General features: G+C 55.6%; 1 protein-coding gene across 2 annotated transcripts; it reads left to right on the top strand.

The window, feature by feature from the left end:
• The first annotated feature begins 163 nt into the window (after positions 1-163).
• Positions 164-8,220, top strand: LOC118018303 (peroxisomal leader peptide-processing protease-like). Of its 2 annotated transcripts, XM_035016698.1 has the most exons (4): positions 178-1,658; positions 3,376-3,506; positions 4,715-4,900; positions 7,350-8,220. In XM_035016698.1, the coding sequence occupies exons 1-4, from the start codon at positions 484-486 to the stop codon at positions 7,565-7,567; spliced, it is 1,710 nt and encodes a 569-aa protein (XP_034872589.1). In that variant the 5' UTR covers positions 178-483; the 3' UTR covers positions 7,568-8,220. The 2 variants fall into 2 exon arrangements, with proteins under 2 accessions (XP_034872597.1, XP_034872589.1); XM_035016706.1 differs by lacking the exons at positions 4,715-4,900; positions 7,350-8,220 and adding an exon at positions 4,478-4,708 and having other exon boundaries at positions 164-1,658.
• The last annotated feature ends 7,401 nt before the right edge of the window (positions 8,221-15,621 follow it).

Below are 15,621 nucleotides of genomic sequence, written 5' to 3'. Positions count from 1 at the left end.
ATGCCAGGGGTCAGAGACCGCTGGTTTAGACTTGAGCAGATACGCAGGTCCTATCACTGCCTGGGCAAGTCTAGCCACGACGGCCCTCATTTCTATTTTTTCCTGCAGCCCAACGAACAGAAAAGGGACTCCGCCTTACCCAAGCCCGGTCTCTCGGTAAAACCACACGCCGTCCCTCTCCCTGAGCTTATCCTCCGGGACGGCTTCGGCCCCGAGATCGCACAGGTGGCCCGAGCCAACGAGGGCGGGGAAAGGGACGGGGTCAGCCTAGGCAGCCAATCAGGGCTCGGCCCCAAGCCCAGCCAATGGGGCCGGGCAAGTTGGGGCTTAGCCAATCGGGCCCGACGAGGAAGACCTGAGTCAGTGTTTGCACCTCTCCCTTCCAGCTTTGGGTGGCGCTGCGTGGGACCCGTGGATCCCGACCCGGGTCCTCGCTCTCTCCCTCGTTCCTCTGGAAACCCCGTGTGCACCGTTCTGGAAGACATGGCGCGGCAGTGGGGGCCCTCCATGAGGGCGGCCGAGAAGGCGGGCTGCGTGGTGAGCGCCTCCCGGGCCGGGCAGGCCGAGGCGGGCTCGTGGAGCTGCAGCGGGGTGATCCTGAGCCGCTGCCCGGACCTGGTGCTGTGCCACGGGGGCATCTTCACCCCCTTCCTGCGGGCCGGGAGCGCGGCGCTGACCGCGGCCGGCGCCGCCTTCCTGCCCGGCGACAGTTGCGGTGACGACCTGCGCCTGCACGTGCAGTGGGGTCCGGCAGCCGCGAGCCCCGCAGGCCGCGCGGAGCGGGGCCGTACGGGCCTGTGCACGCCCCAGTGCGCCGGCCCGGAGCCCGGCCCGCCGGCCCGATCCGGCGGGCGGCTCCTGCAGCCCCCGCGGCCCGCCGAGCTGCTGCTGCTGCTGAGCTGCCCGGCCTTCCGGGCCCACTTCGCGCGCCTCTTCGGGGGCGAGGCGGCCGAGCAGTGGCGCTTCGCGAGCGCGGCGCCGGACGACGAGGTGTCGGAGGAGGAGGAGGAAGATCAGCTGAGAGCGCTGGGCTGGTTCGCGCTGCTGCGCGTGCGGCCCGACCGGGAGGAGGAGGCGGCGGCGGCGGAGGAGCGCGGGCCGGTCGTGGCCGTGGCGCCTCCCGGGGCCGTGCCCAAGGGCGCGCCGCTGCTGGCCTGCGGCTCCCCGTTCGGGGCCTTCTGCCCGGACATCTTCCTCAACACGCTCAGCCGCGGCGTGCTCAGCAACGCAGCGGGTCCGCTGCTGCTCACCGACGCGCGCTGCCTGCCGGGCACCGAGGGCGGCGGCGTGTTCGCGGCGCGGCCCGCGGGGGCGCTCGTGGCGCTCGTGGCCGCGCCCCTCTGCTGGAAGGCCCGCGAGTGGGTGGGCCTCACGCTGCTCTGCGCCGCCACCCCTCTCCTGCGCGCCGCCCGAGCCGCTCTCGGCCGCCTGGGCCCTGACACCCACGCCCTGGCCGCCCTCCTGCCGCCGGAGATGGGCGCCCCGTGGGGCTTGCCCCTCCGAGACCCCGGCCCCCCGTGGGCAGCTGCGGCCGTGCTGGTGGAGTGCGGCACCGTCTGGGGCTCCGGAGTGGTCGTGGCGCCCCGCCTCGTGGTGACCTGCCGGCATGTGGCCCCTCGGGAGGCGGCCAGGGTCCTGGTGCGCACCACGCCCCCCAAGTAAGGCCCGCAAGGTTGCCCCAACTCTGCCCGCCTCCCGCCCCCTGGCTCTCAGATCTAACTGAGGATAATGGAGGCCTTCTGGCGTCATGCTGATGCTTTGAGGGTGTAGTGCGGATAGAGACCTGAGTCCGTCCCCTCATCCTCGGCATTCAACCCCAGTGTAGGGGATACTGGGCCTCCTTCCTGGCAGGGGGTGAGTGGGGCTTGGGCAGCAGGATGCCAAGTGACTCTGGACTGGGGGACTGTGGTGAGTCCCAGCATCCCTGACTGGGCGTCTTTGAGCACCCCCTCCCAGCCTGAATTCCTTTTGAACTCTGCAGAAGACTGCTCTGTCTTCTAGCCCTGCACCCACACTCCACTAGGCCCCTTGAATGGAAACTTCGCCACCCTGTTCTCCCTCTCCTGAGAGTGGTCGTGAGGTCTCAGAGGCCCACAATGCTGCCTTCCTGGGGTCAGGAGAGGGGCCTCTTACTCTTACTTGATTGTTCTCTTAGATCTTAAGCAAAACTTCCCATCCCGATAAAAATGACATGTGTGGAATTCCACCTAATTAGAACGTGGGAGTGGGGCCGAGCACATCTGTGTGTACACAGATGTACTGGAATGATCTTTGGGTGATCCTGGCAGCCAGGTTGGGACTTTGGTCACTTATGTCTCTGCAGGGAAAGCACTCTTGGCCCCTTTCCTTCCATTTGCCCGGCAGCAGGGACAGTAGCCTTGGCCTCCTGGCTTGGGTTTCTAGTACCCGTTCTGTTTCTGCGGTAGTCCCAGGTGCTCAACTTAGGAGCAGAGTGGTATTGCACCTTGGTGTTAATGCCTGAGGTTCTGTGCCTGGCTCAGCCTAGCCTTGCAGCCCAGGCCTTTCCAAATCCCTCTCCTGAATTTCCAGTGTTAACCCAGCCTGGCTTTGCCATGGGGTGTCCCCCTGGAAGCCAGCAGGACAGCCATGGCTCTATAAGGAAGACTGGTAATGAGGATTTCCCGAAGGTGTAGTGCCCAATCTCCTGGCCCGGAAGACACACACACTTGCTTATAGGGAGTCCACGTGGTCTGCTGGAAGGTGTCCCTGCAGAGTGTAGTGGGGAGCCCCTGTGTGATCCTCGGCAAGCCAGTCTCTGCTGTCTCTCCCTGAGTTGACCTGTAAAGTCTCAGAACAGAGCCTGGCGTACAGTGAGAGCTATAGAAGTGCTAGCCTTTATGTAACACAGGGACACAGGATCGAAATCCTACGTCTGCCTCACCAACTGGCAGGATTGCCCGAAATGAAGCAGTGAAGGAAAACACTGGGAATGTGTGCCCTGGCTTCTGCCACTTACTGTGTGACCTTGAGGAAGTTATTCAACCTCTCTGGCCCTCACATGCACCATTTAAAATGGCGATAACACCAGTGCCTGGTTCTTAAGGCTTCAGTGAGAACTAAAATGGTGTGCATAGAGCATTAACACCTGCCCTGGCCCACAATGCTCCCCAGGTGTCAGGCATTAGGACTATGCGGAGGCGCCGGGGGCTTACACAGAAGTATGAAGCATGTTTGGAAGTACCACAGGATGGCCGAGTGCGTGCCCAGAGATGCCTGCCTGGCACTTGTCAGGGCTGATGCCAGGCCCGTTGACCCCCAAGTCCGTGGCTTCTACGATCACTCTCATCCCCTTGCTTCCTCCCAGCGCTAAAGAGTCAGAAAGCTAGCCCGTCACTTTGTTTCCCTTGCTCCTAGGAGTGCCACGATCTGGGGACATGTGGTGTTTGCCACCCAGGAGACCTCTCCCTATGACGTAGCGGTAGTGAGCCTGGAGAAGGACCTACACGGTGTCCCCTTGCCAGTGCCGGCTGAGCATTTCCACGAAGGTAAAGGGCAAGGGGCCCTGTGGTCTGGGGGGGACCTCAGGAGGCAAAGTCAGCGCTGAGCACTCTAACCCTCTAGATCAGGGGCCAGTCCTCTAGGTGGGCTCCCTGCCTCACCCCTGCTGGAGTAATGAGTCAGGGTGGCATGAAGCTGGGGTGAAATCAGCCTGGTTTCAGCGCTTTGGCTAGGGTGGCTCTTGGAGGCTTCCCTGCTTGGGCCCAGCATACCCCAGGTCCTGGGGAGGGGCAGAGGTTGCAGGTGGGATCCCTGGCGAAGGCGAAGGCACACCTTTTTCCCTGAGGCCCTGCAGTGGTGCAATGTGGAGGGGCTGAGCGTGGGTTGGCAGCTCCTCGTAACACTGCGGGCTGGCCAGAGCGGTGTTACACTTTTGAGGCTCCGGTGGCATGCATGCTGCCTTGGGAGTGCCATAGGTCTCACTGTGGGGATGCACACCGCGAGCTCTCTCAGTTGGCATCTCTTCTGCCACTTGCTAGCCCTGCGTCCTTGGACAGGCAACTCCATATTCTCTGCCTCAATTTCCACATCTGGAAAATGGGGATAAAGCTCCCTACTCCTGGGCATTATGAGGAGTGGGTGAGACGTTGCCTATAAAGCATTTACCCCTGTGCATTCAGAGCACTTGGAAAAGGAAGTTACTGGCAGGTAGTTGGTCGTCATCATTACCACCTTTTTTCACCAAGAGACTTCTTAGTCCAAGGAGGAGATGGGTGTTAATGTCACAAACATTTATTTATTTTCATTTTTTTAAAAGATTTTATTTATTTATTTGTCAGGGGGAGCTGCAGGCAGAGGGAGAAGCAGGCTCCCCACGGAGCAAGGAGCCCGATGCAGGGCTCAATCCCAGGACCCCGGGATCATGACCCAAGCCAAAGGCAGACGCTTAACTGACACAAACATTTATTGAGCACGGGTCTGGGTGCCAGGGACCCTGAAAAGTAACTCCCCGGTCCAGGAAATGAGGGCCGGAGAACAACCTGATGCCAAGAACAAGTGGTGAGCAGGTGCTGGGAGCTCAGTGGACGTCCTGGCCTCTTCCCGTGGGGACCTGGGGCAGACTTCCTGGAGGCAGGAGCCTGAAGGGCAGAGAAGGTTTGGAACTTCGGAGAGGGCAGGGAGCAGGTTGGGGAGTGTGTGAGTCCTGTCAGACAGAGGCGACTCCCCACCTTCACCCTCCTTTCTTCCCGGGCAGGTGAAGCTGTCAGTGTGGTGGGCTTCGGCGTCTTTGGCCAGGCTTGCGGGCCCTCGGTGACCTCAGGCATCCTGTCAGCTGTGGTGCGGGTGGATGACGCAGCGGTGATGCTCCAGACCACATGTGCCGTGCATGGCGGCTCCAGCGGCGGACCCCTCTTCTCCCCCTGCACAGGAAACCTCCTGGGTAAGCAGCTCCGTGGCCCTCTCCCAGCATTCCCCTTGCCAGAGCCTCGGTCCCATCTAGTGAGTGCTGGGCGTCCCGCCCAGGAGCCACCCTGGGCTTGGGAAGATGGTGGGCCTGATGCCCAAGAGGTAGTGAGCCAAGGTTTTCGGGTACTTGTGCTCTTAGAGTGGAGAGAGACAGATGCTGAGCAGGGAGGGGAGAGATCTGCATCCCCGTTCCTTCTCTGCCAGCACGCCACCTCAGGTAAGTCACCTAATCTCATTGGATCTGTGAAACTCAGCAGTTGGATTAGTCCAAGAGTCACAGGCCAAGTGAATGAATGAGGGAGTGAAGACAGTAGGGAGTAGAGGGTCAGGGATGACCCGGGGTGAACAGCACTCCACTCCAGCACGCTGCTGCCTCCTGACACAGGATTGTGGGCCTAACACTGCCCGATTCCTCAGCTGTTCACTAGCAACTGTGACCCTTTTTTTTTTTTTTTAAATATGTGGTTGTTAAATCTTTCCATTTTAAGGTTTTGGTAACTAATTCTGGTTTAAAAAAATAAAACAAAACAGTCTGTCCGTTAAAAAAAAATAAGCCAACTGCAAGTGCACGTGGATACCTCCAACTGCACTCCCCGCCACGGCTCACGCGATGCGTCCCCTTCCCTTACTTCTGACATGGTGAGAAAGCTTGCCTTGCTCTTGCTGGCAGGAGTGGAATTCCCTTATTTCTTCAGCTGTGGGACACAAATAAAGTACTTGCAGAATCCCTACCTCACACCCTTGCGAGGCTCAGATTTACCAAGTAGAGTATAGCGTTTAAGTGTGTATGGTTCTCTTTGTCTGGAGCCTTCACATGTCCCAGCAAAACCCTGTGTTCCCAAGTTTCTTAGGGCAACTGCTTTCTTCTCCTAACCCCTGGAGTGCAGTTAGTGATTCATTGGTAATATGCTTAGAGCCAGTATGTGCATATACAGAGAAGTGGGTGTAGAGATAAGTATAGATGTGTGTGTGTATAAAATCTAGCTCTGTGCGCTGAGAGAGGCCAGAGGCAGTGACACCCCACTTGCAGTGAGCACACCGAGAGCCCAGATCATGGTTTCTTTAATAAGAGGCACCAGGAAGTGACTCATTCTGGGGCTTGGGCAGGGAACATTCGGGACGAACCCCGAGCACCTTGTGGTGCCAGAGGGGAAGGAAATGCCAGCAACAAAATGGAAGGCACAGCAAATGAGCAGAGAAAGCAGAGGCGACTTGGAGGAGCTCCTAGGAGGACGAGCTGAGCTGCAGAGCCAGTGGCTGTCATACCCGTGATAACGCAGGGAACGGCCGAGTCCACACTGACGTAAGTAACCAAGGACGTTCTCAAACGGAGACAAGTGGTGGCTGCTCCTTACAGGAGAATTCGTTTCTAAGTGCAGAAGACATGAGGGAAGTGGAAAACCACAGAAGGAATTGCTGCGGACGGGAGCCACTGATGAATGGAAAGTAGAAATGAGATCTTTGCGCCATCCTAAAAGAGTTCATACTTACAAGAGGGAAAGTAGTAAGCCCACAACAGAGCAGCCTGGCAGATAGCACGGTGGCCAAGTGGTCAAGGTTCGCTAGCATCACAAACGCTTACAGACGTCATCCACCTCCTGATAGGCCGCCCGGAAAAGGGCACGGGATGCTATTCCCAAGCACGCCGAACCTCACGCTTACCGTGAGAAAACACCGGGTGACCCCGGTCTGAGGGACATTCTAGAGAACAGCGGACCTGTGCTGTTCCAAGTGTCAAGGCCATGAACGACAGGGCAAGACTGGAACTGGTGCAGCCTGGAGAACCCTCGGGAGACACGACGGGGCCCCGGATGGGATCCGGGAACAGAGAAAGCATCGTGGAATCACTGGCCGCATCTGAATGCGTCCTGTGTCTCAGTCACTAGTGTTGCTCCAACATTACTGTCCTGGTTTTGATCACTGTTTTACAGTGACATGAGGAGAAGCTGGACAAAGGGCAGGCAGGGACCTCTACTATTTTGGCAAGGCCCCTGTAAGTCTGAAACTGCCTAAAAAAGCACATCCCCGTGTGCACACGTGTACGCACAGATGCCCACATGCAGCGGGATTCGTTTATCCGTTCAGGCAGCAAGGACCTGGTGAGCGCTGGCCTGGGCCACGCGCCGTGCTGCGGGTCCTGGGGAGCCTGGGTGGGCAGAGCCCACAGAGCCGACACTGGTTGGAGAGGACAGTAGCAAAGCCAGTGAGACACTGCGTATTAGGGGCGTGAAGGGGAAAGTAGATGCGGGAAGGGGCATGGGGCTGCAGGGGGGCCAGAGGCCAGGAGGGAAGCTGGGCGTCTGACACTAGGAGGGGCCTTCAAGCCCCCAGCGCTCCTAGGGCCTCTGGGCCGGAGATGGGCCTCAGCCCCCGCCCGTCTGTCCCCTGGCTCATACCCCCTTTCCTCTTTGACTCCTCAACAGGCATCGTGGCCAGCAACACCCGGGACAATGACACAGGGGCCACCTACCCTCACCTGAACTTCAGCATCCCCATCACGGTGCTGCAGCCGGCCCTGCAGTGGTACAGGCGGACGGGGGGCCTGGGCGGCCTCCGGGAGCTGGACGGCGCCGCGGAGCCTGTGAGGGTGGTGTGGCGGCTGCGGCAGCCCCTGACGGGGGCCCCGCGGAGCAAGCTCTGAGGCTGCGTCGGTCCTGTGGCGAGAAGAGCCACCACATGTGGCCGCAGCAAGTGCCCAGGGTAGCGGCCTCAGGATCCTGACACAGGCCGGCTGGGCCGCCGCCCCTTCCCCCCACCTTGTTCGGCCCCGCAGTCGGGACCGCACTTCCCCTGGGCCGCACGGGTCTCCAGCCTGGCAGCCTGCCCCGGGGTGCCCTTTGGAGCCCTTACGTCTGTCTGCCCGCCGGCACTACGGTCGGCTGTATTATTTCTCCTTCGGGGGAGCCCTGCGTCAGTGCACACAGCCCTGGTCCTGACAGCCGGGCACAGGCTGGAAGGCGGTCCCAGCCCCGGCTTTGCATCTGCCCCCTGTCTCCTGATGGCCACTGGCCACGGAGTGGCTGCTCCACGGGGCAGGAGCTTCCTCAGAAACCCTCAGAAGAGAGGCCTGCTCTGAAGACCAAAGACAAGAGGAAAAGGACGTCTTTCTGGCTTGTTACATCTCTAGGTGGAGTCCCTGAAGGTTAGGATTCATGGGTCTTCCTGAGTTGGGTGTCGCTGACCTCCAGGAGCACTCTGACACAGTGCCTTTACTTTCCAGCCCATAAAATGGGCCTCAGGGATCTCACGGGGTAGAATGTGTCTCGTTGGGGGTTGGGAATAAAAAGAATGTCTGGGAGAAACTACTTCTATATATCAGGTTCATTTTCCTTCTTCTTCTCTGTTTCAAAAGTTGAACTGGGAATAGGAAACCACCAGGCACAGAAATGCACCTTTTCTGTCCTGCTTTCTCGGTGGGGGTGTGAGCCCGTGGGATACTCTCGTGCCAGACTGGGCCTGGCCTCGGGTCATGGTGCCAGTCAGCACTGCGTGGGGCTCACAGCCCCCGGAAGGTGGTGGTCTTGGCCTGGCGGTAAGTGCTTCCAGAGCATCCAGCTGTGTCCAGGCCTGTACCAGGCCCTGGGCATGGGTTGGGGAGTTCAAAGTTATGAATGAGACCACGGCAGTCCCAATGAGCTAAGACCAGCCCTGGAAGTCAAGAACATGCACTGCGTACCCACGTCCACTCTTGAAAAATGACTGCGAGGTCATTGACAGGTTGAGTGTCATGGTGGGGTGCAAGTGGGGGACTAATTCTAAGCTGAGAGAATCACTGGGAGTACTTTGTTTCCGACATCTATCTGTTGAGTGCCAACTCGGTGACCAAAAACTCCTTTGACGATTGTTCTCCCCTTTACAGCCTCGGAATGGTCCAGAGGGCAAAGCTAGCTCTAGAGAAACCCCATAGTAAAGTAATGGCGGGCAGCAGGGGGTCAGGGCTGAGGCAGGTGGCTGGGAGTGGGAGGGGGACATTTCTTCCAGGGGGTACCAAGGAGCTTGGCATTCTGGGGAGTCTGGTGTGTCAGCCCATGAGTGCGACGGGCAGGGCAGCTCTGTCCACTCAGAGGGAAGGCTGTGTCCTAAGGCCTTAGGGAGGGAGGATCAGGCAAGGCCTCCTCAAAGTGTCTTAGGAGCTGAACCCTGAGAGCAGAGTAGGTATGTACCGAATGGCCTGGAAACAGGCAGCGTGTTCCAGGTGGAGAGCAGTAGGAACCGGGAAGAGGAAGTGTGAGCCCATGTGTGTTCTGGCAGTGCTAAGTGGAGGGGAATTCGAAAGGAGCAGGATGGCGGGCTGAGGGACCGGCCCCACGGGGCCAGGCCGGGGAGAAGACAGCTGAAGCAGGACGGGTGGGCATGGAGAAGACCAGGCGATGGCACAGGAGGCGGGGCAACGCTTGAGAGAAAGGGCAGATGCACCTGCGTTTCTGATGAGGACAATATGGCTAACGAGTTTTGGGGCAAGATGTTTCCTTGGGGTGTGTGTGAGACCTCAAGTGGAGAAGTACAGCGGGCTGTTGAGTAAGTGGATGAGTCAGGATAAAGCAGGAAAGGATCCTTCCCTCCCCCAGCTCAGCGGCTTCGGACAATGGAAGTTTATGTCAAGTCCAAAGTAGCAGACCGACCGACCAGGAGGGGAAGCTGGGCTCTTGTGCAGGAGTGGGCGAGGGACTGAGGCTCCTTCCCTCTGGTGGTTCCGTAACTGGATCTGGGACCACAGAGTCCTTTGCCATGTCTTTTGCAACTGGCGGGTGGGTGGGGGAAGAGACAGAGGAGATAGCCCTGCTTCTTTATTTTTTTAATTTTTAATTTTTTAAGGATTTTGTTTATTTATTTGAGAGAGCATGAGCAGGGGGAGAGGCAGAGGGAGAGGGAGAAGCCTACTCTCCGCTGAAGAGGGAACCCAACTCGGGGCTCGATCCCAGGACCCTGAGATCATGATCTGAGCCAAAGGCAGACGCTTAACCGACTGAGCCACCTAGGTGCCCCCATTCCTGCTTTTCAAAAAATAATTTTATTTTGAAACAATTTCAACATGCAGAAAAGTTGCAAGAATCCCCAGACACCCTTACCCCAGACACCCCATTCCACTTTTTTTTTTTAAGATTTTATTTATTTGCGACAGAGAGAATGAGAGACAGAGAGCATGAGAGGGAGGAGGGTCAGAGGGAGAAGCAGACTCCCTGCTGAGCAGGGAGCTCTATGCGGGACTTGATCCCTGGACTCCAGGATCATGACCTGAGCCGAAGGCAGTCGCTTAACCAACTGAGCCACCCAGGCGCCCCACCTCATTCCACTTTTAACAAATGCCCCTGTGACGTTCTTTGTAACAGAAAGGTCTGATTTGGGATCCTGAGTTATACCCACTCACCATGGCTTTGATCCCCCTTTGCTTGGAGCAGTTCCTCAGTCTTTTCTGGAGCCTGATGTCCTTGACCTTCCTAAAGGTAGCAGAGAATGTGCCTTAGCCTGAGTTTGTCCAAGCTTCCTCCTGATTAGATTCAGGATATGCATCTTCGGCTAGGATATCACATTAATGATGTCGTCTTTTTATTGTGACCTACTGAGTGGCACATGATGTTTATTTGTCCTATTACAGATGATAATGTTGATCATTTGAGTAAGATGGTGCTAGGTTTCTCTGCTGTAAAGGTGGGTTCCCCCCCCCCCGCTTTGTAATTAGTAACTATTTTGTGTGGAATCACTTTGAGACAATATAAATACACTGTTCTTTATCCCACTTTCACCCACGATGTTTATCACCCATTATGTCTCTTGGCTGGATAACTTTAATCATTGTGAAACGGTCATTCTTTATTTTCATTATTCCTCCTACAGTTATTAGCTGGCATTCTGTTGTAAGAGCTTTCTGAAATTTCCATTGGTTTAATTGTATCTGTTTGGACTCATGGATTCATATTTTCTTCAGTGGATTATAATCTATTATTGTCATTATTTATTTTGATGCTGAAATTGTCTATTGCTTTTGTCTATTTACTTTGAGGCCGAAATTGTCTGTTGGCTGGTGGGAGCTCCTTCAGATTAGCTTCTCTGTTCCTTCTTTTGGCATCTCCCCATCGTTCTTTGAGCACTGCCTTTAAAACAAAAATGTTCTGGGTTTGCCTTATACTTTTCCTGGAACCAGACATTTCTCCAGGGTTCTGATTACTGGAAAATGGTGTTCTGAAGCCAAGATCTAGGTACAAGGTGTGCTTATTGTTTGAGGTGTAGCTGCTCCTGGGCCCTCTCAGTAGACCCTACATCTATATTTGTTTCTGTCTCTGTATGTGGTAAGCCTTGAGTCACCACCAAGAGTACGGATTTGTATTAACTGCCACGAGGTTCATTCTCACTTTCCCGTCTTCCTATTTGTTTTCCCTCCTGTCGGTGAGAAACACATGCCCTTATCCTCAGTTTATTTACTTGTTTGCTCCATCCCCTGCATGTGGCCAATCTTCTGACCCCCTTGGGCTGCCTCTGCCATCATGCTCTGCTGCTCTTCTCACGCGGGCCACCATTACCACTCCCCACAAGCCTACCCAGTGATTTTTTTTTTTTTTTTTTTTTTTTTTACTTCTTTGGTGATGTAGGAAAGACATTAGGGTTCAAAGCCGATGGCCAAGAAAGAATTCTTGAGACGTCTTTGGTACAAAAAGGTGGTTTTATTTTTTTATTTTTTATTTTTTTTAAAGATTTTATTTATTTATTCATGAGAGACAGAGAGAGAGAGGCAGAGGGAGAAGCAGGCTCCCAAGGAGCAGGGAGCCCGACATGGGGCTAGATTCCAGGACCCTGGGATCATGACCTGAGCCGAAGGCAGACGCTTAACCATCTGAGCCACCCAGGTGCCCCAAAAAGGTGGTTTTATTATAGCACGGGGACAGGACTCATGGGCAGAAATAGCTGTACCGGGGTCATGAGGAGCGGCCCATTATATACTTTCAAGTTGGGAGGGGGTTAGGGATAGTGTGAGTCTCTAAGGAATTTGGAAGCAAGGTTTCCAGGACCTTGAGAGGGCTAGCTATTGTTGGGAAAAGGTCTTTTATTACTGTCTAATAAAACCTGAGTCATGAGGCCCTTCAGATGTATATCGGTGGGCCATTTACCTGCCGGGGGTGGGGGGGTGATTGCCAACACATATCTGGGGGGTTTAGAGATAAAGGAAATTTCTAAAGGAATTTTTATATGTTAAAGTAGACTTACAGGATCTGGGGCGGGGGGTGGGGGGGGTGGGATAGGATTGCCTTTTGCCCTTAGCAAAGTATTAACATGGAGGCAGTTGAGTCCCTAGAGGAAGGTCACTCTGCCTATTTCAAGGACTTGTCAATGGGCTGTAGTTAGTAAGGAAATTTAATAATTTTTCTTCTGCCTTCATTTCCCATATCAATTAGGAACAGGGAAGGAAGCCACCCTTGCTTCTTAACTGCATCAGACCAGAAGTGATGCATATCACTCCTGTTCACGGTCCTTCAGCCTTCTGCAAGAACTTGGCCCCAGCCAGAAGCAAGGGGCGGGGTGGGAAATGTCCCTGGCTGGGCAGATGCTTCCCAGTAGGACCCCCACACCATAGAATGACCTCTGCGGAGAGCTGGCGGACCCTGCCAAGCTGGATCTTAGGAACAAAGACTCACTTCTGTTACCTAAATAAAAATAGGTTCAGTGCTCAGAACCTCGTGGACAGGTGCCAGAAACCTCCTTGACCTGGGGAGGCTCTAGGGGCCACTAGGGATGCCTGAGGACTCGGCATCCTCTCTGCTTTATTCCCCCTCTTCTGGCCTCCTCTGCACACAGGGTCTTTCCTTCCTTGTAAGCACAGTTTGCATCTGGCAAACCACATTCTGGCCCTTCTGTCCACGCCCTTTGATCTCTAGCTCTCCTTATCACATGCCCCATTTTCAAATTCCCTCAAGAAATGCCCCAGAGACCAGATGTCTGATTGGGCCCATCATCTTCTCGTGCCTTGCTATGGCTGGGGCCGCGCCTGCAGAGGTGGGTTCCTGGGCTGGCAGGAGCCCCGCACAGCTGTTTGCTTTGTCCATGAGGCTGTGGGTGCTGCCAGCTGAAGCTGTGGGTGCGGATGCAGTGAAGGGCCTGGGGCTGCCAGTGTTGACAGGACAGAGGCAGAGCAGGAGCCTGCCAGGGGGCCGAGAAGAGACAAGCAGAGGCACAGGGAGAAAACCAGGGAGGCTGGGACCCAGCTTACCAGCGTCCCTCTTCCTCCTGGGTATGGGCTAGACTGCATTTCCTGGCCCCTCTCTCAGTGGCTGTCCGGGAGTTCCAGCTCCCCGAGTGAGAGCAGAAGGGAGGGGTAGCCCTTCCAGGCCTGGCTATAACAACCTCTGCACTCTCACCCCCTCCCCTTTATGGGAATGGAGGCAACTTCTGAAAGAGACATTGGAAGCCACTTGTTAAAGATGCCCTCTGGCTGGCTAGTTCCAGGATGACTGTGTGCAGGGGGCAGCTTCATGAACCAGTCCATTGGCCTGGTACTGATACCCAGCAAGAAATGCCCATCTGTTGTATTTGAGCCATTCGATTCGAGGGTCTACTTGGCCCAGCAGTAGAACCTACCCTCGTGAATACAGTCTTTCCCTAGATGGAAGCACTATAAGCAAACCACATTTGGGAGCAGAGAAGAGGAAACAGGGAGATTCCCCCTGTCCTTTGAGGCTTATGCATGTAGCTGGAAGTACAGGAGGAAAAGGAAAGTGCTTAACCAGGCTCGCCAGAGTTAAGGGTTGCCTCTTCCTCGAGTGGGGGTACTGTCTCAGTTTCTCCTGGCCCCTGAATTGACTCCAGTACCTTGGAGCTCCCCCCAGCCCTGGGACCTGGCTGTAAAGCCACCTGTGGTCTGTCAGGAAACGTGGGCTCATCGTGGCTGAGAGCCCGCAATGCTTCCTTTTCTTAGGTTCTGTGATGTTAAACAATCTGCCCACCATTCCTACTAATCACTAAAGTTTCATACACCTGCCAGGGTTTCGGCATCCAAACCATACCTTCCTACCAGTTCTGGCCCTTGCAAATTCACAGACAAAATTTAGGCAGGGAGCTCTGATTTTCAGTCCCACGGCTCTGGGCCCTGTTGGGTGGGAAGAAAGGAGTGGTGTGGGGTGAATGGCCTGGGGAATTGAGTATGGGGTATCTTTTTGGAATGATAAAATGTCCTGGAGTTAGATAGTGGTGATGGTCGCACAGTGTAACACCACTGAACTGTACACTCTAAAAGAGGGAATTTTATGGTTTGCGAATTATACCTTAATTGTTAAAAAAATCATTCATTTACACAAACATTAGGAAACTCCTAGGGAGCCAGGTGCTGGGGATCCACAGTCCAGCAAAGCATCTCTGCCCCCAGAGCGGGTCAAATATGCTTGTTGTCCTCTTTGGTGTCAGAGTTGAAACCTCAGCCCTACTTTTCCCTAGGGGTGTCAGGACGGAAAAGAGGAGATAAAAGCTATTTGGAAGTTTGCAAAGGCCAGGACAAATGTAAGGCTTGGGGCATCCACGCTGTGGTTCTCTGAAGGTTCCTTGAAGGCATGAGCCCTCCGAGGGGTTGCTTTCCTGTGGCCCCAGGGGCAGAGAGAAGGAGGTAGAGACTCCCATACCTCTGATTGAATCCCCTTCTTTGGCCCAAATTCAGGGGGCAGGATGCCAGCCGGGATAGTAGTAGAGGCAAGGATTCCAAAGAAGCCTGGACTGTGTGGGCTGATAACGTGAGTAGGGCACTTACCGGAGGACACCAGCTTCCCTCCAGCTCAGGATGGTTCTGGGCACCAACGTCTTCTAGGTGGCATTGATCACAACCCTCCCCTTACCAGGGCTATACCAGGGGATACAAGGTCCTTGGCCACAGGTTTTGGAAAAGGTACAGAACAGTTCACACTGCTGTGAATATTTGTGAAAACCGAGAAGATGGAGGGCAGTACTCGAAAGAGCGTTGGGCTGGGAGCCTGAAGTTGCCGACACACTGTGTAGCCTTGGGCAGGCTATGTGCCCACATGAAACAGCTGTAAGAAAGGGCTGCTGTGTGGGGGTTGCTGCTGTGGGCCAGGCACCAAGCTAAACGCTTCACATAGATGATCTCATGGGATCTTTTCCACAACTCTTAGGGTAGGTGCTAATATTTGCATTAAATAGATGAAGATGGCTCATCCATCACCAAATTGGCTACATCCTACTGCAGGGTTGTAGCTTGCAGCGGTCCGTTTCTCTCCAGATCCCAGTCAAGCTCCTTTGTCTCCAGGACTGCCCTCCTAACTAGTTCCCCAATTTCAGGCAGCCCTGCCACTTCCCCATCCTTTCGCTAGAGAACATAAGTCAGATCTGTCACTCTTCTGCCTAAAGCCCTGCAGTAGCATCCCATTGCCCTGGGGATGACACAGCCAATCTCCACCAGGGCCTGGGGGTCTGCACACCCTGTCCACGCGGGGCCACTCTGTCCCGTGGCCGCCTCTGCAACGCCCCCTCTCAGCTCTTTGTCCTGCCTCTGGGTCTTTGCAGCCCCAGAGCACAGCTGCCTCTCTCCTCCCCGGGGCCCACCCCTTCTCATCCATGGAGAGGGGCCTTGGCACGCTTCCTTTGCGCAACCCCGGTCTTTGGTACTGCGGTTAGCGATACAAGTTTTGTGTGTTTACCCCGGACTGGACACCGCGACCCGCGCCTGTTTGGCTCTCCATCGTGCCCCCCGGCCCTCCCCCG

Source organism: Mirounga leonina, unplaced genomic scaffold (assembly GCF_011800145.1).
Source record: "Mirounga leonina isolate KUSES-001 unplaced genomic scaffold, KU_Mleo_1.0 Mir_106, whole genome shotgun sequence".
NCBI classification, from domain to species: domain Eukaryota; kingdom Metazoa; phylum Chordata; class Mammalia; order Carnivora; family Phocidae; genus Mirounga; species Mirounga leonina.
Note: the sequence above shows the minus strand (reverse complement) of the source record. Positions and strands in the feature narration are given on the sequence as shown.

Coding starts and splice junctions, on each gene's coding strand:
- LOC118018303 (XM_035016698.1), top strand. CDS start 484: ATGGCGCGGCAGTGGGGGCCCTCCATGAGGGCGGCCGAGAAGGCGGGC. Junction 3,507..4,714: donor GGCTGAGCATTTCCACGAAG/GTAAAGGGCAAG, acceptor CTTCCCGGGCAG/GTGAAGCTGTCAGTGTGGTG. Junction 4,901..7,349: donor CTGCACAGGAAACCTCCTGG/GTAAGCAGCTCC, acceptor ACTCCTCAACAG/GCATCGTGGCCAGCAACACC.